At 35.2% G+C, this 27,715-nt stretch overlaps 1 protein-coding gene across 2 annotated transcripts in view; it reads right to left on the bottom strand.

Moving 5' to 3' along the window:
* The window catches only part of piwil2 (piwi-like RNA-mediated gene silencing 2), a 40,747-nt gene extending 13,894 nt beyond the window's left edge, over positions 1-26,853 (bottom strand). The window contains 14 exon segments of one of the 2 annotated variants that reach the window (NM_001365624.1): positions 1,933-2,073; positions 2,169-2,258; positions 4,166-4,250; positions 4,457-4,645; positions 8,335-8,448; positions 8,723-8,803; positions 14,749-14,873; positions 15,294-15,411; positions 16,779-16,889; positions 17,319-17,519; positions 17,964-18,072; positions 21,984-22,080; positions 23,463-23,933; positions 26,774-26,853. In NM_001365624.1, the coding sequence (NP_001352553.1) occupies positions 1,933-2,073; positions 2,169-2,258; positions 4,166-4,250; positions 4,457-4,645; positions 8,335-8,448; positions 8,723-8,803; positions 14,749-14,873; positions 15,294-15,411; positions 16,779-16,889; positions 17,319-17,519; positions 17,964-18,072; positions 21,984-22,080; positions 23,463-23,906 (1,905 nt within the window). In that variant the 5' untranslated portion in view covers positions 23,907-23,933; positions 26,774-26,853. 2 annotated transcript variants of the gene reach the window in all.
* Positions 26,854-27,715: the final 862 nt, after the last annotated feature.

Raw genomic sequence — 27,715 nt, forward strand, 5'->3', positions numbered from 1 at the left:
GGTGGATCAATTGGTACCAGGCCGCACAAGAAATCATTAATTATTTTCTTTTTATTTATTATCTAAATGATCTTTTATTTTGGAAAATCTTTAATTTTTCAAAAGTTACCATATTACATCTTAGTAACTTGAGTGCCAAAATTTAACCCAAAAGCTAGCAAAATGAGTAAGAAACAAATGTCTTTGGAAAGATTGTTTGTGAAGGGGATAAGGCCCAGTGAAGGACCCACGAAATGCCAAGAAATAGATCTGCAACCCATTTGTCAACAAATCAGGAGAATCCAGTATGTCTGTGCAAGAAGATTAACTTCTGGAGATTGCAAATGACTGTGACCTTAAGCTGGATTTCTACTTTCGACTGCCGCCACATTGCGGACCTAAGCTGACTGCGCGTGCACCTCGCAAAACAGACAAGGCTTTTATACTTGACGTGGTCACCATTGTGATTCTTTTTAAAAACGACAGAGAGTGGTCAAAAGAAACTGACCATAAAGTCAGACAGATAAACAGAAAAGTAGAACATTTTTGGAACTACATCATATCATTAATATCACTCAAGATTTTTTTTTACTTATTTTTATTCTTTTTATAAATAATTTTAATGATAAGGATTTTTATAACCATTCAATGTTGTTCAATTATGTTTTTAAATCAAACTTTGATGCATCACTTGCTTTTGTTCATATCTCAGACAGTTTTACCTAATAAAGTTTATTAAAATATTAATGACAACAGAACATGGGTCACTCTACAGTTATATTTTTATTATGGCAAGAATAAAAGCAAAGAAATGTCCAACATTCCTGACTATTATCACCAATAAAACCTAGAAAAACAAGGCATCAGTATTCTGTAAACTGATAGGTTCAAATATTCCTTTCCAGCTATCAAAGAAAAAGTTTGTTCCTTAATTTTAGTTTTGGTACTATTAAATTGTTTTAAATTCAAAATTGTAAAATATACATCAGTGTCAAACCTATAAATGGTGAAAAAACATTCTGTAATTGTGTACCTGGTCTCTACTTTTGCCATGGACTGTTTTTGGCTTTAACAAACTTATCCCTCAGGTTTTTCCAAACTTAACAAAAACGTTCCTCCTTTCCCACTGCTGTTGAAATTTCTAGCCAAGAATTATTGATCATCTGGTATTCTCTATAAATCACAGATCATAAAGATGTCTGTAGTGTTTCATATTCAACTTAAATCCAAAGCGAACTTCTGCAAACTCCGCAATGATGTCACATTCAATCGAACTAGCAGACACGTCAAGTAAAAACCAGGCTCTACAGGTTGTTCGCATATTGGTTATTTTCCACACGCAAGTTCGTTATTTCCAATGGAGGCACGTAGCTTGCATGGTCAGATTAGGAGCGACGTGCTTGCATCTTCCAGTAGTTGTTAACCTCTCAGCTTTTCAGAATGCTGCGAGCGCACAGTGAGTCACATGACAAAAACTGACCGATTAGTTGCATAATTTGTATGGAATGTACACATTCACAAACACTGAAGTGCTTTTTAATTTTCTCCATAAAATTAATAACTTGTATCAGAGTTGCAGCAATGTTTTGTCAGCTTGCCATCAACTGAGAAAACAGTTGATGGTCACCTAGCAATCTACGTACACTCCCTTCCCTGCCCAGGCTGTGGAAAAAATGTTAAGCAATGCCTAGTCTATGGTGACCACTGTTTATGAGCATAATAGAACTAAAAAAAAAAAAACCTTCTGATCAAACAACTTTTTAAATGCTAGTGTAGATGCAATCACAGAATAATCAATTCATTAGAAGACACTGAGGCATAACAGGAATAGAACAAGAATGTACTAATGGTATGATATTGATGAAGATTTGGAGCGGTGGATTTATATAAAACAAAAAAATTTAACCACACCACCAAGTGCAGCATGGAGGTGGTGTGTGTTTCCATTCTCACCACTAGAATCTCCTGGCTGATGCTGAGGCCCCAGCGGCCCAGCTCTGAGAGAGCTTCATTGTTGCTGTTGATGTTGTGCAGCAGCTGCTTGAGACTCTGGGTGTGTTGCTGAGCTCCCACATTGATGTGCATGGTCAGATCCTACAACACAGAAACAAAAGACAGTTCAATATAACAGCATCTGAACGGTTACATGTTAACATGCCTACAGTATTTGACTGATGATCAGTGTCTACCTTCATGGCCCTGAAGTCTTTCCTCATTTTCTCAGGGATGCCAGTCATGAAGGAAAGCTCCGGCAACAGAAGGATTTCACCTGTTATAACCTGTTATGAGGATCAAATTCAGACATTCATACAATCCCAATCACAAGAAATGCCATAAATAGACTTTAACATTATACAATGGAACCTGCACTACAGTCAAGTTCCAGATTGGGACTTTTTGTCATAGCTGTGCATCAAGTATAATAATGTTGTCAATTACCTTCAGCTTCGATAGACTGATCAAAATACCTAAATACACAAGTATTCACTTTGTTTTGCATGTACAGTGGTCTCTCCTTTTTCGCGGGAGTTATGTTCTAAAAGTAACCCACAACCGATGAAATCTGTAGTCAGCTTTTAAGGCTGTGAAATTGAAAGTAAAGTACCGAAAATTTATTAATAATTCCATAATGGCGCCCTATAGCTGTGTAACTTCTAGCTTTCTTTAGCATTTCCAGAAGTTCAACTTTCTGTGTGATGGCTAGCATTTTCCTCTGCCTTTTGGGTGCTAAAGCAGGTGCCTTTGACAGTGCAGAATGTTTCTTCGACAATATGGGGTTTGTTGGGGAGAAAACTCGCAATCATATAGTACAGCACTACAGATTCACATTGCTAGCGATCAAAGATTTATGTAAATTTGGGAAGCTGAACGCATCCTGTACTTTACAGGAGACAAGACATGGAGGAGATTGATTGACAATGGTCTTTAGCCAATCAGGATGCAGAACACAACACGCTGTAAAAAAAAAGAATGTCAAATTGCAGAATAATAATCTGCGAAACTGCGAGGTAGCAAAAGGTGAACCCCATTATAGCAAGTGACCACTTTATTTGTGTGTGTGTGTGTGTGTGTAAAGTGCTGTTAGATGCCGTCCTACATTTTTATGAATCACCAACACCACGGTTTCACTAAAAACCTGCTTTTATGTTTTGCTGTGAATGTTTGCGTGAACTACGCTTAATACATTTTTACCTTAATATAATTTATTTTGTTAGACTTTATTCATAAAGCAAAGCTGATTCTTCAACATTATTACTCAAGGCTTCAGTGTTTCACAATCCTTCAGAAAGCATTCTAATAAGCAGATTTTTGTGCTGAAAAAATATTAAATTATTAGCAAAAGTTGAGCTATGCAAGCTTTATGTGGAAAACCTAATAGATTTTTCAGAAAGCTCAGATAAATAAAATAAAAAAATATATATTTATTTTGTACGTTTTGTATAACAGGGTGGCACGGTGACACAGTGGGTAGTGTTGTTGCCTCACAGCAAGAAGGTTGCTGGTTCAATCCCCAGCTGGGTCATTTAGCATTTCTGTGTGGTGTTTGCATGTTCTTCCCGTGTTGGCGTGAGTTTCCTCCGGGTGCTCTGGTTTCTCCCACAAGTCCAAAGACATGCGGTATAGGTAAATTCTCCGTAGTGTATGTGTGTGAATGAGTGTGTTTGGGTGTTTCCCAGTGAAGGGTTGCAGCTGGAAGGGGATCCGCTGTGAAAAATCTATGCTGGAAGTTGGCTATTTTTTTGTTGTTATTATTATTCTAAGACGTGTAAGTGGCTGTGTAAGCATTTCACTGCATGTCATACTGTGTATGATGAATATAAAATGACAAATAAAAAAATTTAATTTTAAATAAAGATATTCTCAACCCTGTAAACCAAAAAAAGTTGTCTTCCATAAAATTACTCCATCTTTGCTGACTGAAAGTATTTTGAATGCTAGTGTATACATTTATATGTACACATTTCCTCAATTCACCAATAATCATCAGATGTGGTAAACATCTGTTATCAAACCAAATAAACCAGTATTAAAGCACAGTGCCAAAAGACACCACTAGATGACAGTACGGAGTGTGAATTCAGTCATGCTTGTGCTACTCAAAACACCACTGACTGATATGCAGCTGTCACTGCAATTTCTAAAGCTTCAAGAAAACACAACAGCCCACTGATGAGCATTACTTCACCTTTCCTCCTGGTCTGGACCTCTCTTTTGGACGATGAATGAGCAGCGGTTGGTCCAGTTCCTTTATGGTAATCCCATAGTTCTTTCTGTTCACATAAAAAGCCAATGAATAAAAACTGACAATTAATTTTTTAAAAAGCATCTGAAAGCGATATTTATCTGTTCCTACAATCATATTGAGCTGCAATATAAAAATGTAAGGACTTTCACAACGTCATATGCATCATATAATTCAGTTACTGTCCAGATGCTGTGTCTTTTACATGCATTCAGAGAACTGGCTTCCATGAACCTGTAGTAATCGACAAACGTGGTCACAGATCCATCAGCCAAGGTGAAAGTGTCTTTGGGAGACTTGGACCACTCGATGTCATCAATACGGTAAGTGCGGTTATTATAGCGTGTGATGACGATTGAACCCACAAACTCCTTTGTGCATTCATCCTGAAAGCTCTCACGGCTTCCTTGGTAAATCAGATTCCTAGAGGAGAAAACAGGTTTCCAGGGACAGCAGAGTAAGCAATTTTTTTCACTGATTTAATCAAAACACTAACATGCATTTATTTTATACATATGACTTAATGCTAAAACCCAAAACCTACTAAAACTGTTCTACTAGGGCTTTGTTCATATTGACAGAGGTTAAAGAAAAGTTCATCCAAAAAAATTTTAATCAGAAATTATTTACTCACACTTTGCTTGTTGTCCAAACCAGTTTTGTAAATGCTTACTTGAACATTTATTTATTTATAAGAAGTGTAAAACAAATAGGTGAGCTGCCACAGCCTTGTGGAACCCCAGTACTACTGTTATTTTCATCTTAACGAAAATTTTTAACCTTCTATTAGTTAAAAATGAGAAATACCATTTACACAAGCATAGGTTTATATTCAGCTGTTCCATCTTTTCAATTTGCAAATGCGGTTGAATCACATTAAAAGCGGAACTAAAAATCAATCAAAAGCAGCCAAGCATAAGCTTTAGGATTATTTAAGGGCTTCAGAATCAAGAGCAAAATACTATTCACTGAATCTTCAGTACCTCTACCTTGCCTGTAGGCAAACTGTAGAGGATCTAAACTACTAGCAACCTCTGATTTTAACATGGACACAACACATTTCCAAAAACATTTTAAAATTACACGTTAATGTCACAGGTCTAAAATCATTATATGCTGAGGGCCTCGCCATCTTAGGAACAGGTACAATTAATTATTTTTTCCACAAACTGGGAACAAGGCCCAAGTCTAAGGATTTTTGAAATATGGGAACCCAAACTGGGGTCAGTTAAAAATACTTTGAAAGTCAATAATAAACAGCTCTCTTCTGTGTTCAACAGAAAGAAAAAAAAAAACTGGTTTTGAACAGGGGTGAGAAAATTACACAATTTTTTATTTTTGTGTGAACTATTCCTTTAAATCATCTCTGAGCTCTGGGATTCATGTAGGTTTTGCTCATAGATATTTACATTAGATGTTGCCTACACTGTTGTTGTCTATTGGAAAGAATGCATCAATAGAGCCACCATTTTAGTACAGAGTAGCACTCCATTAAAATAAATGTGGGACCAAGGTGTAGTGGAGGACTGGCAATATGGAGTCATAGATATATAAATATATCTACATATATCTATGATCAGGAGTTTTCCTGGTGGTCTTTGTGCAAATTTTGATTAAATTACAAAAATTATCATTTTACATCACTTTCTATATCGACGGATAAGTGACTGAATGAGCATTGCCGACAAAAAGGATATGTTTTTGTGCATGGAAATGCATTATCCTATTATTATTCATTTGAACCATTAATATCCCTGCGTCTCAATTGTGCATATTCACCTCTCCGATCTAAATGATATATAAGATATGTAATATTTAATAATTTGGGGTGGACAGTATGTACATCGAGGCGCAGGCACTGATGTTACCATGGACCCTTTTAAGTTACTTTAAGAACTAGCCGTTACTTCACTTTACAACAAAGATAAACGTTTCTGGCACCACAGTGTCTTGTTGTCATATTTCAATTGCTGATTTTATTCAAAAAACTCGCATCAGCCTAGAATTAGTGAAAGTTGCTGGTACTTTGCCTTATGGTCAGTGCAGTAAGTGACTATTATCAGCAATAATGTTACTTCTTTAGCACAAACGTTAGTAACATAAAAATTATCATAAAAACGAAATGTTACCCATGAAATGTTCTGCCTTTATGCTTTGTTTTATTTGTTTGCTCGTTACTACACCCATACACAGCACAAAAGTCCAGCATCTTCACATTGGCTTTAGTTTTGACTAGTACAGTTTAATGACATTTGTCCTGGGAGCACTGTACAAATGTGGCGGTGGTATTGACGCATACTCAGGACCAGTATGCGATATCTAGTGCATATATCTATGGATTTTGCCACCCTGATGACTGTTGTTTTTGGCGTTTAAATGAAGCTTAATATTACATTGTAATAACATTATTGCATACCGCACTGACTCTATTGAAAAATATGAACTGATTTGAGCTGGTCTGATGACTCTTTTTGTCTGCTGTCTGTTTTATAGCTGAACCAAGTGCAATTGACAAATCTGACAACACTGACATGGTTATTGAACTTAAGTGAACCATAACAGTGTCTCCATTATACTGAATGTGTAACATATTTGAAATTTACATCAATGATTATTCTTTTCTTGTTTATTGCAGTGAAGTGGATTTAAAAGTTTGCATTGAATAAAGCATCACATAAATGAATGTGATGTTGCTCATTTTCATAACTCAGCACTCTGCTAAACTGTCAAACCTCTGAACCTAAATCTTATGGCAGCATTCTTCCTGAAAGAAACCTTTATATGATTAACAACTTATTTCTTTACTTCAATTAGATATATTTTTAATGCCCTGCCAACATCAAGTGCTACCCAATGGCATGAAATGAGAAGTTTAAGTATAAAAATAAACAAACACAGGGTTTCTGCAGATCTCTTCAAGTCAAATTTAAGACTATTGAAGACCATCATGAATGAAATTAGACTTTTACAGTGCTAAAAGATTTTTCTAATGGGCCAGCTACTTCTGTAAATTGTTTTTGTATTCATATAATACAAATATGAGTGATCAGCGTCGAGTGATCAGCGTGTCCCACAGCCCCTGCCTTGCGCGTTGAGGTGCATTTATACTTCTGCATGCTGTTTGTGTTGCTCTGCAATTACACTTCCGAAACACTAGCTGGCAGTGGGTTTTTATGTTTCTCTGTGTCGAGTTATTTCGCTGGTGTTTTGTTTTTTCTCCCTTAATGTACAAGCAGTTACAATTCACTCATTCTGAGGCGGGAACAGGTGGACTAGCAACAACTTTAATCATACGGTACAGTTTCCATCTGGAGCTCCTTCACTAGACTCGACACTTGTAAACACTCGCTCCATCGGGCTCGCACAGCTCTCTGTCCTGCCCACACTCATCAGCGCTACCAAGCTGACCAATCACAGAGCTTGCACTACGCGTCGTTGCGACTTGTAGTTACATTTTTTGAGAGGTGTGCATCAGCATTAGCTACGGCGAGAGCTATGCAACCGCGTGCAAGCCGTGCCTGAGCAAACACGTGTGCTTGAAGCAAGTATAAATCAGCCCTAAGGCCTCACGGATACCCTGAAATAGATACTGACAGCACTGTTATAGTAAAATACAATTGTTTCACTCTTAAAAATTCAGGGCAGTTTATGAACAACAATGATGTATCACATAAGGATTAAAAATGGTAAGCATTCATGTTGGCAGGGTATATGCAGGAATCCTCAAGGTAACTTCAATACCTTTTTAAGACTTTTTGGAGACCTTGTCAAATTATTTTAACAACTCATTGCCATTTTAAGTTCTAATCAAGATGTTGTTATTAACTGTTGTAAGTAAATCAATAACGCAAAATCATGCAATGGAAGATAAGCTCAGAAGAAACAAAACTTAAAAGAGTAAATCTTAAATTCATTAAATAGTACTAAATATACATATTTATGCTTTTTATATTTTTTCTTAATCCTTTATTTGGTTTGTGTATGAAGCGACTTTGCCTAAAAGAGCTTTGAAGTAGCATAAAACATAGAACTGACAAAATGGCATTGATTTTTATAAATGTGGACATGTCTGAATGATTGATTGCACTGATAAAAAAAATTAAAAATCTCACATGACATCCAGCACAGAGTCGTTTCGCAGCACCTTATGCGAGACATCCACAACCAGGTAGAGGCCACCGTCAGTGTGCTTAATACTGGTGGAGTATCCAGGCCACACCTGAAGCCTGATGGACACACATTCAAAAAAAAAAAAAAAAAAAAAAAAAAAAAAAAAAAAAAAAACGCAAACAATCTGCATTATCTTTAACACAGAATCAGTGTGTGAACCATTACTGCAAGTGGTGCTGAAACGATTCATATACAGTCTGGTAATTATAGGCCAGGTAGGAAAACACTGAGGCTTTAAGTGTAGATTTATTCGGTGTCAAGCCAAACAATGCGAAGCACATCAATTTCAGATGGATCGCAATCATGGTCAATCAGGTCTCAGCAAAATACCTGTGTTTGCCCAGGATCACAACCGCATTGGGGTCGTAATGGTTTCTGCCCACCAGCTTCAGCCCCAGTATTTTCATCACTCTAAAACGAGAAAGAGAGGAGAAAAGTGAGAGATGTCAGAGCTGACTGTCAACAAGCCATTAAAGCACAGACTGGTCTCATATGCACAGAAAAAAGTAGAGCAATACTCCACAGGGCTCAACAATACAGCCGAACGCTCATGTGGCGTGCAAGCGAACAGCTTAACTACAACAGCATGGTCATGCTGTTTTCACACTGCCAGTGCTTCCCAATACTTGACTTAATATTTACTTTATTAATGTATGTACATTTTCAAATGGTCACTGCTAGTCAGCCATTGAGAATTATTACAAATTTAATTATCATTACAAGATTACATGAAGACGGGCATTACATTAACATTCATTGTCATTAAAGAAATATTCTGGTTTCAAATCAAGTGCATGTTATTTTTTAACTACACATTATTACACACTCCTTTTACCGGCCATTTTATTAGGTACACCTTACTAGTATTGGGTTGGACGTATTTTTGCCTTCAGAACTGCCTAATCCTTCATGGCATAGATTTAACAAGGTACTGGAATGTACATATTGTCATGTCTGTATTGACATAATAGTGTCATGCTGTTGCTGCAGATTTGTTGGCTGCACATCCATGATTCAAATCTCCCGTTTGACCACATCCCAAAGGTGCTTTATTGGATTGAGATATGGTTACTGTAGAGGCCATTTGAGTACAGTGAACTCATTGTCATGTTAAAGAAACCAGTCTGAGATGATTCGTGCTTTATGACATGGCGCTTAGTCCTGCTGGAAGTAGCCATCAGAAGATGGGTACACTGTGGTCATAAAGTAATGGACATGGTCAGCAACAATACTCGGGTAGGCTGTGGCACTGACACATTGCTCTGTTGATACTAATGGGCCCAAAGTGTGCCAAGAAAATATCCCCCACACCATTACACTACCACCACCAGCCTGAACTGTTGCTACAAGACAGGATGGATTCATGCTTTCATGTTGTTGATGCCAAAATCTGACATTACCACCTGAATGCCACAGCAGAAATCAAGACTCATCAGACCAGGCAACATTTCTCCAATCTTTTACTGTCCACTTTTGGTAAGCCTGTGCAAATTTTAGTCACAGTTTCCTGTTCTTAGCTAACCAGAGTGGCACCCAGTGTGGTCTTCTGCTGCTGTAGCCCATCTGCCTAAAGATTGGACGTGTTCAGAGATACTCTTCTGCATACCTCGGTTGTATTGAGTGGTTGACTGAGTTACTGTTGCCTTTCTATCAGCTTGAACCAGTCTGGTCCTTCTTCTCTGACATCAACAAGGCATTAGTGCCCACAAAACTGCTGCTCAGAGTATTTTCTCATTTTCTTTGTAAACCCTAGAGATGGCTGTGCTTGAAAATCCCAGTCTGAAATCACCTTTCTTTGACCAGATCTGATGATAAGAAATTTGCATTGAGCAGTTGGACAGGTGTACCTAATAAAGTGGCCGGTGAGTGTATATTTGTATTCATCACAAAATAGCTGATTTAGGTCAAATATTACATGGAAAAAAGAAAATTAAGTGATATACGCTTACAAAAACATACCATTTTAATAAAAGGTTAAAAGAAGATATAAATAAATGACCAATTAATATGGGCCTCAACACTTCTTTCATTCATTCATTCATTTTCTTTTTAGCTTAGTCCCTTTATTAATCTGGGGTCGCCACACTACCGCCAACGTATCCAGCATGTTTTACACAGCTGATGTCCTTCTAGCTGCAACCCATCACTGGGAAACAACTATATGCACTCATTTACACACATACACTACAGACAATTTAGCCTACCCAATTCCCTCAACACTTCAGTATAATAAAACACATTTCATGCTGTTGCAAAAACAATATACAAACAACCCGATATATAAATATGATCACTTATAATATCATAAGCAACACATTTCTGGATTTAATCCTTCCAAGAACTGCCCCAATTCATTTTCTATTGTAATTAATCACTGCAACCTCGATTTTCGGCTTTTGAAGTCAAAATGGATTTTTGTGGTAATACATAAATATGCAATAATGACACAAATCCTAGCAAATTAGTTTAACTTGCATTGGGCCCAAAATATTGCCTGAACACGAAACCTGTTGTTTTCATTTCTCTTCTGGTTGCTACGTCACGCAGTTCGTAATGAGATTACACTTATTTAATTCTCCGAAACTGCTTGATGACCCCCATCTCTAATGTTTAAAACATGCTGCGAAGAGAAATTGAGCATGGCAGATGCCGCTGAGCACTCTCCTGGGAGCTTGTTTTCACTCCTGGCTATCAAGAGCAAACAGGGTGTTCAGTCCCCACTGAGACCGCAGCTAATTGTAGATTTCAAACATGGTTGACTTGAGACGGGCCCAGTGCTGAGACTCCAGGACACCACATGAGGGAATCCGCTGAGTGATATGACTGCTAAGGGTTTTGTTTTACAAGGGACGAGAGTTCTGTCTGTAACCGAGAGGGAAGAACTGTGGCTAATGAAAACACAGAGATGTGACATTCACTCAGAGACAGGGTTATTCAGAGCCTTGCTATTAATGTTACTGTGGTTGTCAATTGAAAGGTGTATACATATAATTAGAGATGTCATGCTAGAGATGATAAGAGACCTTAAGCATCAGTATTGGGGCCAATTAAGGCTTTTTAAATTAATATGATCAATCAAATCTTTATTATTTGTAAGTTATCATGAAAGACAACATAAACCAGACTGCAATTTGTGGCAGTAACGCGAGTCTGTGTTTGAATTAGAGTAAAGTTTTTAATTGCAATACTGCCTTAATCTCAACATGACAGTGTTTAGTACTCTATATTAGATTTACTTTAATCCTGCACAAAGAGTTAGTTTATTTTGTAAAGCAATATTAATATCAAGAGCGTGTTGTTTGTTGTAATTTCTTAATGCATCACAAATCAATTAAATATAAACAAAAAAAAAAAAACAATGTAAGTTAATACTTTATATTAGAGCTGGGCGATATGGCAAAAATGCAGTCTCATAAAATTTGTTTCTATATTGAACGATATTGATATATATTTTGATATAAGCTTTTCTTACTTATACCTCTACTTTTCTACTTTTTAAAAGAGTATTCCAACCAGGACTGAAGGAAGATACCACAGGCGGAAAAGTGAACTGCTGGCGGGAAAGTGAACTGTTGTTGGCGAAAAGTGAACTGTTGTTGGCGGGAAAGTGAACTTGTTGGCGGGAAAGTGAACTGTTAACAGGAAAGTGAATTTTTGGCGGAAAAGTGAGCTGTTGGTGAGAAAGTGAAACAAGTGCACTAAAAATACTTTGACAAAGCATGACCTATTTTCAGCTACAAAAAAATTGGTTATTCTTTATAATCAACACAATTATAGATTTCTGTTGCATATTTCTGCTGTTTGACGGTCACTTTAGGATCAATAGAGTCAAAATGTCCAGAGCATATCATTGTTATCAAAATAAATTTGATCATGATTCGATATATGATTTATGGGCCAAGCCCTACTTTATATAACTAAAAGTCCACCTAAACTGAAATTAATTGAGAAGCACTGCAACTGGCAAATAATATTAAAAAACTCAACTTGATTGGGGCATCCCTCATAACTATATCATAATATCCTCTCAATACAGAACAAATTCAGATTGTCCAGTATATTTGCATTTACCAAAACAGACTACTGCTCCTATTGACAATTCTGTTTATTAAAGACTTCTGTTCATGAAAGCATCACGATTTCAACAAAAATATTAAGCAGCTCAACTGTTTTCAACAATGATAATAAAAAAAAGTTTCTTATGCACAAAATTAATTCATTTATTTTTATTTCTGAAACATTTATGTTTTTCTAATAATTGTTTCAGAAACATTTATTTCTGAAACAATGAGACACTAAAGACTGGAGTAATGTGCTGAAACAAAATCTGCATAATAAATCTTAAGCAGTAAAAAATATACTGATGATTAGAGTTGAAAAAAAAGTTTTTTTTTTAAAATTATTTCGACTGTATAGTGTGATTAATATGATTAAAGACAACCCACATGCAAATTAATGGCTGAGCATTTTCATATAAATGTTACAAAAAAACAAAAGTCTAAAAAACACAACTTGATTATGAGCCTATCACAATCATGCCTGGTGGGCCTTTTCACATTATCTCTACTGACTTTCTATAACACTCAAGTCATTTCTGAAAATGTAAGAATGTACATTTTTAAGAGGTACATGTCTGAGATGGCAAACTGGAACACTGTGGACTTATTCACACAAACACGGGTATTTTCAAAACCACACTGTATTTTATGCAGTTTCACTGTACCCACACAAGTGTTCGGTGACAAACTGAAACTTTCTAAAAACTTTGGCCAGAGTGAAGATTTTACGAAACTCAGGGTACTGTGCGATCATGTGGACACTACGTAGTCGACTCATGACAACATCATGCATGCTGTTCCCTCCCTTCTGATTGGCCAACACAGCTGGGTTCACACCAAATGTTGGAGATGCGAATGAGGCAAATTCTGCACGCTTGCAGCAAACGCACCGCAGAATGGTAAAAAGCTGAATTATTCATTTAATCACATGTAAGGACGTTCAGTCATTTTTCGGAAAAGACCATTTCTAGAGCTTGCAGGTAAACTTACAGTGGTTAATCAAGAGCATTTTTGATAATATTTTTCCACAGTTGGCATTAAAAGAGGAACACGGAAACCTTACATGACTAGCAAGCATCCTTTCTAAAGGCATTTATTTTCATAAACAGCGCAGATGTGAAGGAGTCTGAATGTTCTAAACATGTACGTGCTCATTCCTGCATTTTCCTTTTGTGTTTACACAGAGCAGAATTCTGGAAAATTACCGTTAATATTACAACTTCTCTTTCCGGAAAATTGGTAAAACGAATTTATCAGCATTTTCAAAAAGAGCTTGTTCACACATGAAAAATTGCTTATTAATTGTTATTTTTCAGAAAAGTCTGTATGTGTGAAAGGGGTTGGTTCGCCGTGCCCATAATGCATTTTCAAAGCTGGGAATATAAAAATACCTGTGTATGTGTGGACTTAGCCTCAGTAAAATTAGAAACACATCATTAGCTGTCTGATAATTTACCCAAGCCAAAGGCTAATGACATCAATTACCAGCATTGCAGTGAGCCAGGAATCAATCTACAGGGACGCTAGAGAGTACTAAGCATCAGCTGTAATAACATATTTGCCAAATATTGGCCAAGCAGATTTGGGAAAACCTCCAGTGCATTTCTGTATTCCTACTACAATGACTTTTCTGCTACAATGATTTTTCTATTTACAAAAATCTATTTTCTATTTTTGCAGTGTTGAGCAACATAGCCAATAGCAGACATATCTGGATTTCTCGAATGCAATGGCAATCATAGGAGTTTACGTCAGAAACCACTCACAACTGTGTTCTGCACATTGACGAATCCTCACATAACAGACAAATAGAATGTAAATAAGATTCATTGCGAGTTGTAGACAGCTTCACTGATTATAGGATCTAAGATGAGTGACAAATTTTCATTGAGTATAAGTGGAGCGCTCTTGCTAGAATCTGAATAAATTCTCTCACAGATTCACTCTTGAAATTGTAGTGACTGACATAGCAATAACCATTAATCCAAGTATGCCACTTGCCATTGTGCAGCATTTTCTACATCGATTACTTTGCTCAATTGAGTGAAAGTGGAGCAGATAGCGCTGGTGTGAGTCAGTGGAGGCGGAGACTAATTAGCATATTCATAGTTCCATGTACAATGAATGATGAAGAGTGGAGTTATTTTGAGAAATAGAGTCAATTGTATTGGGAAAAAATATAAAATTTTGCTTATTAAAGACCAACAGTGAGTGCAATAATAATAATAATAATAATTAGTGACTGCAAGGGAATCTGACTTTGTAGTGTTTTGAGAATACAGTTATGTGGATACACACCTCCTTAAGACCACGTTGTAAAACGGGATACAAAGGTCAGAGCTGGGAGGCAGAATCTTCGTCAATTGGATCTTGATGTCGATCTCCTGATTGTCGGTTTTCCTTTCAGCTTTTAGATGAACCACCTGTTAAACAGCAAAGCCAAAGTAAATAGCAAAGCCAAAAAAAAAAAAGACAGTCAAAGCAAAAATTATTCAGACAAAAAAGTTATAACTGTTGTTTGTTTGGTTTTGTATTAGGGGTGCAGGACACTAGGTCATTTAAGTGAGGATAGCAAAATTAAACTGTGACATATACCCACAAAACTCATCACACAGTAGACTAAAAACCAACAGGAACTGAAAAAGCTGCCATAGTTTAACTCTGAGCTCCTGACATATTTATCCTTTTCTAAACTATAGTCAATTAACTGAGATAATCACCCTGATACCTAATGGAACTAGCCCCTGGTCACAATAGTTAGTAAACCTCAAACTGAAAAACCAGCCATTGAACACAACAGGAAAGTGTAAGTGAAAGCAAAAATTCCTCACACCAATACAAACCTCTTCCAGACGTTTTGGCAGGTAGAGGATAGATCCGTCAAAAGCCACTACTTCTCCAGTAGTGGGCCGATGCTCCTTCATCATTCCAAAGCGCATGCTAAGTGATTCAACGTTCGGCCTGAAAGAGGTAATTATTAATAACATAAATCATGTGCCCTCAAAAGACAATGGTGCTAATCACTGCTATTCAGTCTAAACTTATGATGTCTACTAAATGTGCACTTTCTTGTGTAAACCAAAGAAAATAAAGAGAGATGAGGGAAGAGAGACAGAGAGGGTGTTTACAGGTGATCTAATTCTTTACAGTTTGCTGCCCATTATTGACAACTAATTTGAAACTAATTTGAACTAATTATTCCAAACTAATTTGAAACAGTTTGTAATAAAAATGATTTGAAAGGATAATTACTAGTTACAACTGTGAATTGTTTCCACCTATAAAAATCTGTTTTCATCTAAACATGCAAATTAAATGTATGTGTAAAGCAGCGTTTCCATCCAACAAATCAAAGAGAACAAATTCGTCACTTCCGAAATAACTGGCGCTAAATGTTAAGATAAAAACTGAATTTGCTATGGTAGGAGAAGCTGTGTGAATCTTTTCTTCATTTAATTAATGACTTGCTCCTCAGAAGGCAATCTGACATGCAGTGAATGCACGGTGGTGATTAAAGGCATGTGACGTGAAGCAGACGCTTATGAGTCTGGAAGTCATTTAATATATTTAACACTAATACTGATATGGTTAAGGCATTTTAGAATGACCAAAACAACATTTCAGATGTTTCACAATGTGCTCAGCCTGCTGGTTTGTCTATTCACACACTTTTTAATAATCACATGATCTCTTATAACTAAATCACACGACTTTTTTTAATGCACATACAAGAATTTATTCGGTAAAAGTGTTTCAATCGTAGTTTATGTGCATCTTTACTTATTGAATAAAGAAAGTTTATCCTACCGAGTTATGCGCATGTTTTTTATGCACATTTTTAAATCTTATGCACATTATGACATTTCCATCAACCGGTTTTTATCCACATTTTAGATATGAAAATAGGTGGATGGAAACACAGCCAGTCACACCTAACCAGCCAAGACAGAAGCACAAAAACATACTCACTAAATTATTATTTATTATCAAATTATGATATTAATTCTGTCAATATCATATATACCTATTTTTTATTACACCTGAAATAAGAGCACAATGGAGTGCACAAGCATAAACACTGCAGTTCTATTCCTTCTATTGTGAGTGTGAATGTAGTGTATGTATAAAAGACAGTGTGTGAAAAGCCCCTAATGGGGAGACCATTTCAACATGTCAGATATTACACATTATGTATGTCTTCATCTAATGTAAGTGTGCATCATTTTAAGCATGTCAAAGTTCATTTATTTTATAAAACTTCAGTTTAATGCTGATAATATATATTATTATTATTAATAATTTTATTCTTATCCATTTTTAAGACTCACGTAAAAGTAACATGGTACTGAAACACTGCATCGTTTTTGCAGCAGATAGGGATGTAGTTTGATCCAATGGGTATGGGACTGCCTTTAGTTCCTATCTTCTGCAGAGGCTCCCTGTAGAAACACAAGGTAAGAGAGACATTATACAGTTATTATGAATAACCACACTAATGAAGAGACCTATTTATAAATTAGGTTTTATTACAACACAATTCATTAAGAATAAATTGAATGTATACTAATGGTGAATTCTTTAGGTCTATTGCAATTTTTTGTGTGTAAAAAGTGTAATTCATGACAAAAAAAAACTGCACTTAGAAATGAGATGTTTATTTTGCTATTAATTTTTATTATTTATTAATATTTTATTATACATGTAATAATTCACTTTAATAAAATAGAAATAAAAGTTGTATTCATTTAAAAAATATTTATTTAAATAAAATATGCATTTAATCAAAATCTAAATAGAACTGAGCCAAAACATTCTGAATGATCCAAAATAGCAAAAATGACAAGTAGTGTCTAAAAGAGAATTCATACTTCACTGTCTCAATTTTGACTTCAACTTTAGGAGGTGTTCCTGGAGCAACCGGGGCATCTTCAGAGGATGAGGAAGCAGAAATCAAAGAGAAAGGGGCAGCGACAGAAGGTGAAGGACTTAATGGGCCAATCGGTCCACGCCCAACAGTCATATGAGGCATTGCTGCTCTGCCAAAACCAGTAAAGCCTCTTCCCAGGAAACTGTAACCACATGAAGCAAAGTCAAATGACCAACCTTTTGATACTTTTTTGACCCATTTGATTCACCTGGTCATACTTATATTACATTTACTTATACAATTGAACAAAATGCAGGTCATCAACTTGCTGTGTGATAAAACCAATAGAATTGGTTAACAGTCAAAATACTAAAGCATAAAAGGCCCAGTATGAGTTTTTGATAACATTTATTTTAGAAATGTCTGCTTTTGTGTAAGTTGTGTGAGTGGTGTATTTGAAAATGTAAATATATTTCCACACTTTTTTACAATCAAATGTATAAAACAATTTAAGCAACTTTGATTAATGGTTGTTATCACTGGTAACAGCATGTCAAAATAAAACATGAATAACTCTAGGCACTCCAACAAACTGTAGTAACAAATCAAAGGAATAACAAGCCTTTGTGGTGTTACTGAATGTCACCTGATCGATTCTTCTGAGCGAACCTCTTCTCTTTCTGGAGTCAGAGATGCTCCAATGATGGTGGGTTTTGGCTGCAAATCTGCCCCCATATCGCCTGCTGCACCCCGTCCTGAAAACAAATATTCAAAACAGACATATAATAGATTCATCCATGTTTATTAGTGGTGTAATGGATCCCAAATCTCACTGTTTTTTTTGTTTGTTTTTTTGTTGTTGTCACGGATTGGACCATTTTTCGGATCAGCCAAAAAAAGGGAGGAGACAAATGTAATTTGCTTTCCATTTATTACAAAAACAGCACTGCAAGAAATTTTTGGTTTAAACAAACAGAACTTAGATCCTGTAATTTTAAATATAAAATGAAAAAATAATCAGCCGAATAAAAATAAATTGTAAAATATTTAGTACTGTGAAAATTTCACTGTTAATACTGTTGCTGATGACGCTATTTTTATCTTTAGACTCATTTTAATAAATGATTCAGTTATTCACTCATAAAACTTTATGTTTCATTGCTAGATGATCACTTTTAAAGAATTATTCAGAGGTATATTTTTGATGGCTGGTTATTATGCTATTGGTTAAATGTAATTGCTGCCACCAACTTTCATTTTTGAATGTCGTTAAATGCATGTTCGTGATTTTAATCTTTACCACAAACATCAGTGGTTTTATTTAAACTATTAACTGTTATACAAGAACTTCTGTGTTATTTGAATGTTTGTAAGCTTACACTGAACGCATTAAAGCAGGCTAAACAAGTAGTGACAGAAAACACCTTTTATAATACCCACCACATCCCGAATAACCTACCACAGCTTTTTCAGTTTTTTTATTTTACAGGAAAGCCTAAATGCCTTCATACATGTGATTCGAATGATGTGAGAGGCGATCTCTTTGCCATTGTTACAAATTTAGGATTAATCTACCGGTAAAAAAAATTTAATAATCCATGGGCCCCGTGGCTCCGAACTGTGGGTTGTGATCCGTATGAATCACGGATCAACCGTGATCCGTTACACCCCTAATGTTTATACTTAGAATTTTGATTCTGTTAACATGAACTAAAGGAAATCTGAACAACAAATAAATTGCAGAGAAAAAAAAACATGTTAAATCTGATTTAATGTCAAGCGACATAACAAATTTAATTATTGCACTTTTTTTTTACCCAGGTGATATTTGACATTCTGCCAGCTTACTTAATTACAGAACCAGTGCATTACGAACATAAGAAACACTGCAACAACCAAACATGGGGTATTATAGTACTGAAAGATGGTGCAAGACTTATCTTTAAATGTCATGTTTGTTTGCATAAGGAAAATTATTTTTGCTGTGCAGCATGGACCCAAAATAAATAAATAAATAAAAAGAAAAAAAAGCAGAGGCTCCCCAAGAGTGTGTGTAATGCAAAAACCTAGAAAGGTCACTGATACAGCATCCAAGGACTGTCTGAATCACTATTTAAGCCCTTACAAAGAAGAAAGCACTTAAATGCAAGATTAATGTGCTTACTTTTAGCATTTGTATTTACAATGCAGATTAAGTTTGTTTACATTATTAGCTACTTGACCTTCCTGCTGTCTTCAGCAGTAAATTGCAAGTCTAAGTGGTGACTATTGTTGGTGTTGCCAAGGATACAAGAATGATGGCGCACAATTTAATGTCCATTGCAATCAGCACAGTGCTGACAAGAATAATGAAACAGGTGCAAGTTTGATTAAAAACATATAGCATTCAGACATGTTGTATTTAGAATGCACAGTATACAGCTGGCAATTTATATGATGTTGGCATGTAGCTTCATTTAAAAAAAAAAAAACAGTAAAATACAGTACTACTGTGAAATATCAACACAATGAAAAAAAAATATGCTAAATGCTAAACTTCAAAAGTGAAGGAAATTAACATTTGGTGCTCATTATTATAATGGAAAGCATTATGTTTTTCAGGGTCCCTAATGATAAGAAAAAAGAACATTTATCTGAAACAACCGCATAATAAACACAGTAACATTATAAATGTCTTTATAGTCACTATTGATTAGACAGAATTGTCGACTTTGCACATATAATCTTTTTAGATGTTTGAAATAAATGAAGGCAAGTAATACATGGGATTTGTGTAGGCAAAGTACAAACAAGCACAAAAAACAAGGCAACAAGTTGCTATCCACCGAAAAATATACGCCATGTATTCTGAAGCTTTAATGGGTTTTTTTTAGAGGTGGAGAGAGGCTGATCACAGTCTAATATTACTGCATGCACAAGAACAGCTTTTACATGCTGTGTTCCATGAAAGAAACATCACAATGGGTTTGAGTAAAAAGAGGATGAGTAAATGGTGTCACGACTATATATTTAATGTCCCGGACATACAAAACCGACAGCAAAGAACTATAGCAATGATGAAAGCAGAGCTGTCACCTCAAATGTATCTGGGTTAAAAAGGTGAACTCGAACACCCTATAAAGACTATGAACAACTGACAGGTACATTTAGAGCCTGTGTGTAAGGAAATAAATGTCTACATCAGCAGGTATCAATAGTCTGTACTCAATCATCTAATAACATTAAACGAAGCAGAGCATGATTACGATTTATCTCTTTTGTTGTTCCAGATGGACAGAAATATGAATTTATTCATGTATTTAAAAGTGCATAATAATTTATTTAAATGGTAAAATTAGGAACCTTGCCTGTGTCATTTTGCTTTCATTACATTCACTATTTTTCTCATGCACTTGTTTGCTGAACTGAAAAACCAATTAGAGCTCGCTCTCACACCAATGGATGTTGACTCAACAAGCACAATTGGTCAAAAACCCCTAACAGGATAGACTAATGCTGACATGCGGAGTTCAGACTGCAGGATTTTAGCCCCGATTTTGACTCACGGCAGGTTTTGAAAAATCGCAGACAAATGCCGGAAATCACAGGCAAATCGGTGCTCCTTCATGTGAATAACAATCATACAATGTGAACTACCAAAGATGCAATCTCAGTTAAAAGGGCTTATTTTCGGTTTATTTGGACCCAAGAAATGAATGAAAAACTAGTGTAAATTTGGGAGAAGCACCAGGGCCTGTTATGGAGGAGGAATTGCTAATTGCTTCAAAGGCCAGGTGAGCAAAATAAAACATTTTCTAGCCCACTAAAGGCTTCTTTCTCTTTAAGTAGTTGACACAAAAGATATACCGTGTGACCTTGCATTGTTTCCATGTCATTTCTCACGTGTATGTAGTTGTGAGAGATGTAGTTTGCAGACCAAGAAAAGTTGTGGGCAATTCTTCCTATAGTAAAGTCATGCAGTGTAAAATCCTCTGTTGCAGATCCATCCTGCAGTGTAAATAAAGCATTGGCGAAATGCTAGCCCAGATAGCCATGCAGTGTGAAAACATCTGTCACACGACTACTTTGAAAATAGTGCAGTCGGAACATGAGGGGCCGTTTCTGCAACAATGTTTTTAGCCAAACACTGGAAACTTAATGAGTTTTTGGGACTGAAAGCACATCAATCTGAAAACAGGATACACATACTAAAGTTTGTGTCTCATTAAACAACCAAAAATGAGAGTCTTTGAAAACGATGATGTCATGAGCATGCATAGTACGCGTTTAGGAAACTATGGATTAAACAGTGTGGTAGTGCTGTTGCTCAAGTGTACACACACCAATTTCTTACAGGTACTTGCATAAGTAAATGAGCTTTTTTTCACAAGTGTGAAAATTCTGATAATTTTAAAAATGTTGTTTCTAAACTTCATTCAAACGAAAAAAAAATAAAAATCTGTTTTGGCCACTTTTTTGTCATGTAAACGTAGCCTAAGACTAAGCAAACTGATGTTAAATGACTGCTTAACTTTGGCAAATGGCTGATCATCAGCTTGGTCTCTCATCTCTTTAAAAGTCACTCCTGAAAAAATATAAAAAGACACAAACACACAAACACACACACACACACACACACAAACACACACAAACACACACACAAAACAGTAAAAGTTTTATCACATACCAACAGGTGCAGCTCCTCTACCCCATGTCTTTCCTGGCTCAATTCCCAGACCCCTGAACATGGACACCAGTGACGATCCAGTCCCAGGGGAACCAACCTAAAAGAAGTCAAAGTCTAAGACTTCATACATAAATCTATTACTAAAAAAATGTCTGCAACTGGAATTTGAATTAATACATTTCTTTGATGTGATTTAATACTTCTCTACTCAGAAATGAAAATTCTCAAATCCTTTACTTAGTGATGTCAAGATAGAAATGTATTTTTATAATAGTTTAAACTTGAGCTATGTTTTACAATGTGCTAATGTTTACAACAACTGTGAACTCATAACACATTTGAAAGCTGGAAACATTGGTTTATAGCTGAAAAATACTTTAAATATGAAGTATTTTTAACTAGTAATATTTTAAATCATTTTACAGTGAGGAACTCATCCACTTACTTTAAGACTTTACTGACATTATTCTTAAATTGTCTATTTGAGCTCTACATAAGTCATATAAGATGACAAGAAGGTGTACATGTTGAAATGATTTTACATTTTTGTGTCAACTATCTCAATAACCTCTGCCAGGGTTTCTGTTGGTTTCACAAAGTCAATTTTAAGACCATTAAACATTTAATTTCATACTTGTACAAAGTTGAACACTAACCACTTGTTTGTACAAACCGATGTTTGTACGTGTCCCACTAAAAAAAATATTTTTAATAATGCGTCAAAACAAGCACACTAGTTATCTATACTTTTTTTTCACCATAACTTTTCTTAAAAAAAGACAATTTTCAAAAACAGTGTCGAAACCAGGTTGCTATAAATACCTGGGGAAATTTTAAACAAACATTTTTGCAAGAATGCAAGTAAGATAGTTAAACAATAATGATAACAGGGCTGGGTGATTTGGCCCAAAATCTCAATTAATTAAACATTAACTCGATTACGATGAATAAATGATAGTTCTCTGACAAGTTTTAAATGTCGTCTAAAGACATCTCTTGTGCAGCTTTTAATCATCGTCAATGTAGAGCAAAGTAAGGCTCAAGAATGAGTCCATTTTCCTACTTGACCAGATGTGATCAGATGTGGCTGCAGAGGTAAAAATCAGCCACAGCCTTTAACAATGCAGCATCATGTGACACGTAAGGAAATTAATCAAAAAAATCGTCCCGGAAAAATTAGATTGATTATAGGTTCTGAATGGCAATTTCGATTACTTTTCGATTAATTACCAAGCCCAGCTAATGAATGTAACTTTTGTTAAAAGTTTTATTGAGACGAATTGTTTGTGATTGGATGTTTTTTGGCCCGATTGAATAATTTCACATGAATATTGAAAAATTAAGACCCGTTTAAAATGATTTAAAACCCACAACATCATATTTGAGTGAATTTAAAACTATTTAAGGCCTAAAATTTTGTTTTTGAAATTTAAGACATTTTAAGAGTTCTTAAGACCCCGCAAACACTTCTCTGCTTACCTTGGCAACAGTTGGAGCCACCTCCGCTTGCAGCTCAGGCATCTTTTCCTCCACCTCTGCTTTTTGAATGTCCAGTGTAGGCACTGGTCCAATAGCAGCCCCTCTCCCTATCCCAACAGTGGGCTCAGGAGTGGGCAGCAAAAAACCTCGTCCTCGCCCAAAACCTCCCTCTTCCATAGGTAACCTCACACCTCTAGCCATGCCCACCAGAGGCTCAGCAGCTATAGACTGAGTTATCCCTCTACCAAATCTCACCGGCATTTCTCCGAGTACACTAAAAGCTCTACCTCGTCCAGGAAGAGGTTCATCTATGGGCATGATAAGACCTCTGGCCCGTCCCAATGAGGGCTGATCTAAAAGTTGACTCTGATCCTCTGTCGACTGCTGCCATGGTGCCCGGATGACCCCTGGGGGACTGGGAAAGGTTGGTCGTTTTGGATCCATTTCTTCCTCTGTTGCACTTCACTGCAACTGACAAAAAGAGCATAAATCAATAAGTGTTTCTTGGCATATCCATTATCAAACCAATGCAGACCTCCAGCATTATTCATCTTTGTACATCCCAATGCACTTAACGTTTAGTTCACCCAAAATGAAATTGTACTCACTAAATACTCACTCTCAAGTGCTTCCAAACCTTTATGAGCTTTTTTCTTCTGTTGAACACAAAAGAATATATTTTTAAAAAAGCTGAAAACCTGCATCCTCGCGTTCGTGTGGGTTTCCTCGGGGTGCTCCAGTTTCTCCCACAGTCTAAAGACATGCGCTATAGGTGAATTGAATAAACTAAATAGCCCGTAGTGTATATGTGTAAATGCAAGAGTGATTGGTTGTTTCCCAGTGCTGAGTTGCAGCTGGAAGGGCATTCGTTGCGTATAACATATGCTGGATAAGTTGACGGTTCATTCTGCTGTGGCGACCACTAATTAATAAAGGGACTAAGCCAAAAAGAAAATGAATGAATGAAAACCTGCAACAACTGACTTCTACAGTAGCATAAATATTATGGAAGTCAATGGTTGCAGGTTTCCAACTAGGGCTGCAAAATTAACAGAATTTCTAAATCATGATCAAGATTGAAGGATGCCAATCATTCAAAACTGCAATTGCAAAAAATGTTCTGAATGCAAAAGAGGCACATTAAGAGCATATCATATTCCTCTACCATTTTATAAGGCCTAGTTATTTATATGACAATGTGTCATTTCAATTGCGTTAACATGCACTCTGAAGCATATACAGTGCTCAGCTTACATATGTACACCCCTCATAAATCTATCTTTTACATTTATATTTTTAAAAGAAAGCTATACAATATTATATTTGTGCATATACATTAGATTAGTCAGTACTGAAGCCAAATCTGGAGCTTATCTAACAAAATAACTTACAAAAATGGTCCAAAAACTAGTACAGCCAAATTTATGTTATAGAAAAATATTAAATACAAATTTTAAAAAGAGGAAAAATCAAAAGTTAAAAAATTGAAAAAAATTTGTTGAAATTTTGTAGGTTTTGTTTTTGCAATATTTTGTTTGAATTTAATTGTATTATTTTTTTAATTTCTAAATATGTTTAGTAACTAAAATATTATTTTAATAAATATATCTGTTTAATTAATCTGTTTTTCTTTAAAATGCACCAAAATACATTGACTATATTCACAAAGAAATTTATAAAAATATTTATTTTCAAAATGGGGTGTACTCAATTATGCTGAGCACTGAATTTGTGTGTCTGTATGTAGCCTGTGTCAATACGCAATGTCCATCAAACTCAGTCGAATTGAATTAAACAAATTCAGTATGAGCGCCTTAGGTCCAGTCATTTACGCTATCATTATTACCCAGATGTTGACATTGCGAATGCACTTGGGAACAGAAGTGCACACTGTGCGCACTTATGCGTGTTTAAACTAAAATTTCTTACAAAATTTGCTGTTTAATTATTTGCTGAACCCAAAGGCATGAAGAAAACATGAGGTGGAGAATTTAAGTGCCTCATCATTCTGAACCTGTCAAAAGTTACGAAGCGCAAATAAAGTCTGGCTTCTGAACGGTATGTAGAATTAAATTTTATCCAATAATTAAGTCAATGTGTCTGACTTACTGTAATTACTCATTTTTTTATTACTCGTCGGTTATTTTGATAAATCAGCACAACTTAATTTGTTTTTGATAATTTTTATTTATTGTAGTTTTTATTTTTTTTGTTTCTTTTATTCTTGTTTATGTAAAGGACTTTGTATGAAATCTGCTATATAAATAAACTAGTCGTTCTTTAGAAACATAAGCATTTGATAAAATGTCATCTGTAGCTTCCCCAGATCTAGATCTGCGAATTGTCTTGAAGTAAAAACAAATTATTCCTGCTGTCTGTTTCTTTTAATATTAATCAAACAACAAAAGACAATTAAAATCACCCCTGCTCTTGACTAAGTTAGCTGTTGTAACGTCAATGTAAAACATTTTAAATTATACAGTGATGTACAGTGTAACATGTGAATATATTATTCAGTTTCATGCATATTTTTAATAATAATTTATTATTGTTATTTTTATATATACAATTATGTTATGCAATTGTTTCAAACAATAGTTTAAAGCCATTTAAAACATCAATAAATGTATATTGTAATAATCGTAATAAATAAAAAGATTTCGTGCAGCCATATTTGCAACATTTTGTTTTGTGTTTAACAGTAGAGTAGAAAGAAACCCATTAAGGTCTGAAACAAGCAAATAAGGACAGAATTGTTATTTTTTGGGTGAACTATCCCTTTTAGCATAAAACAATTACAATGTTCTTTGATGGTCTCCACATTTTTACAGCAGAGAAGAGCATAATTAAGCAAAGATCACAGCTGTAATGATTATTCAGAGACCTTAATCCAAATGAGGACAATAGAAATAATCAAATTTCATTTTCGCTCGTTCAGTGATTATAATGATGGTCTGTCTTTTTTGCAGACGACACCTCTATGGAGGTGAACACGTGGCTTCATAAAAACGTTTTAAGTTAATAGCCGAGATTATTTCACTTATAACACGTGGTTTGCAAGTTAACATTAAATTTTAAACAGAAGAAAGATAATACATATGTCATTAATCTGGTATTTTTGGTAACTTATTTGTATATCAACCGTCAAGTTAAGTTAACGTTAACTTAATTAGACAGTGAGCCACATCAAACTGAGGCCATTATTCGACAGAAAAATAACACACAATAACAAAAAACAATCATATTCGATTATTTCTAGTTGCAAACCATGTTGTCGCGTGTATAAAATCGTAGAATAGGTGTAAATGTACCTGTAATTCTGTTTGACACCTGTGAGAGACGGTGAATGCACTGTTCGCTCCTCCAAATGCCCGGGTAAACTAAAGTGTATGAACAAATACTGATTCAGTTAAGTTTGATTCGCGATTCATTTCAGTCAAACCAGTGAATCGTTCAGAGGCAGGTGACAGCAAGCAGAGGGTTTTTGTTGGTTTGTTTGTTTGTTTGTTTGTTTGTTTTTTGTATTTTTTATTTAACCTTTAAATAACAAACAGACATTTTCAACTTCCATTGTTAAACATATATAACTTTAACAAATCTACATTTATGAATATAAAAATTTGCTACAATCAAATTATTACACAGAAATTCCATTTCTTTGTTTTTCATAAAAATGCCAAATTTCACAATGTAAAACGCAGGTATTACATTTGACAGAAAGCAGAAGTGTTTGGTAACACTACTGAGAACTTACTACAAATCTTTATATTTATTTATCTTTACATAATTAACATGAAATAAATCAAAAACAAACTAATAAGTACCCAAATACTATTGGAGAGTTGGCCTACTGTGTGACCCATGCTGTGTCCTTTTATTATTATTTTACAAAAACAGGAAGTGTTTTTTGTTTTGTTGAGATTTTATGTTTGCTGTAGAAAAATAAGACACCCAAGAAATTCTGTATAGGGAAGAGCATGGAAGAAAGTAACATTATTTAAAAAAAAAAAAAAAAAAAAAAAATATATATATATATATATATATATATATATATATATATATATATATATATATATATATATATATATATATATATATATTTTTTTTTTTTTTTTTTTTTTTTTTTAAAGATAATGTCTCAGACAGAAATATATTTTTGCTTCTAACGCATGAGTGTGGTCTAGCAATATTGGGTGGTATTTTGAAAAAATGTAGAACAACTTCAAAGTAATTTCACTTTAAACACAAGTTGT

The sequence above is a fragment of the Danio rerio genome, chromosome 5 (assembly GCF_049306965.1).
Source record: "Danio rerio strain Tuebingen ecotype United States chromosome 5, GRCz12tu, whole genome shotgun sequence".
NCBI classification, from domain to species: domain Eukaryota; kingdom Metazoa; phylum Chordata; class Actinopteri; order Cypriniformes; family Danionidae; genus Danio; species Danio rerio.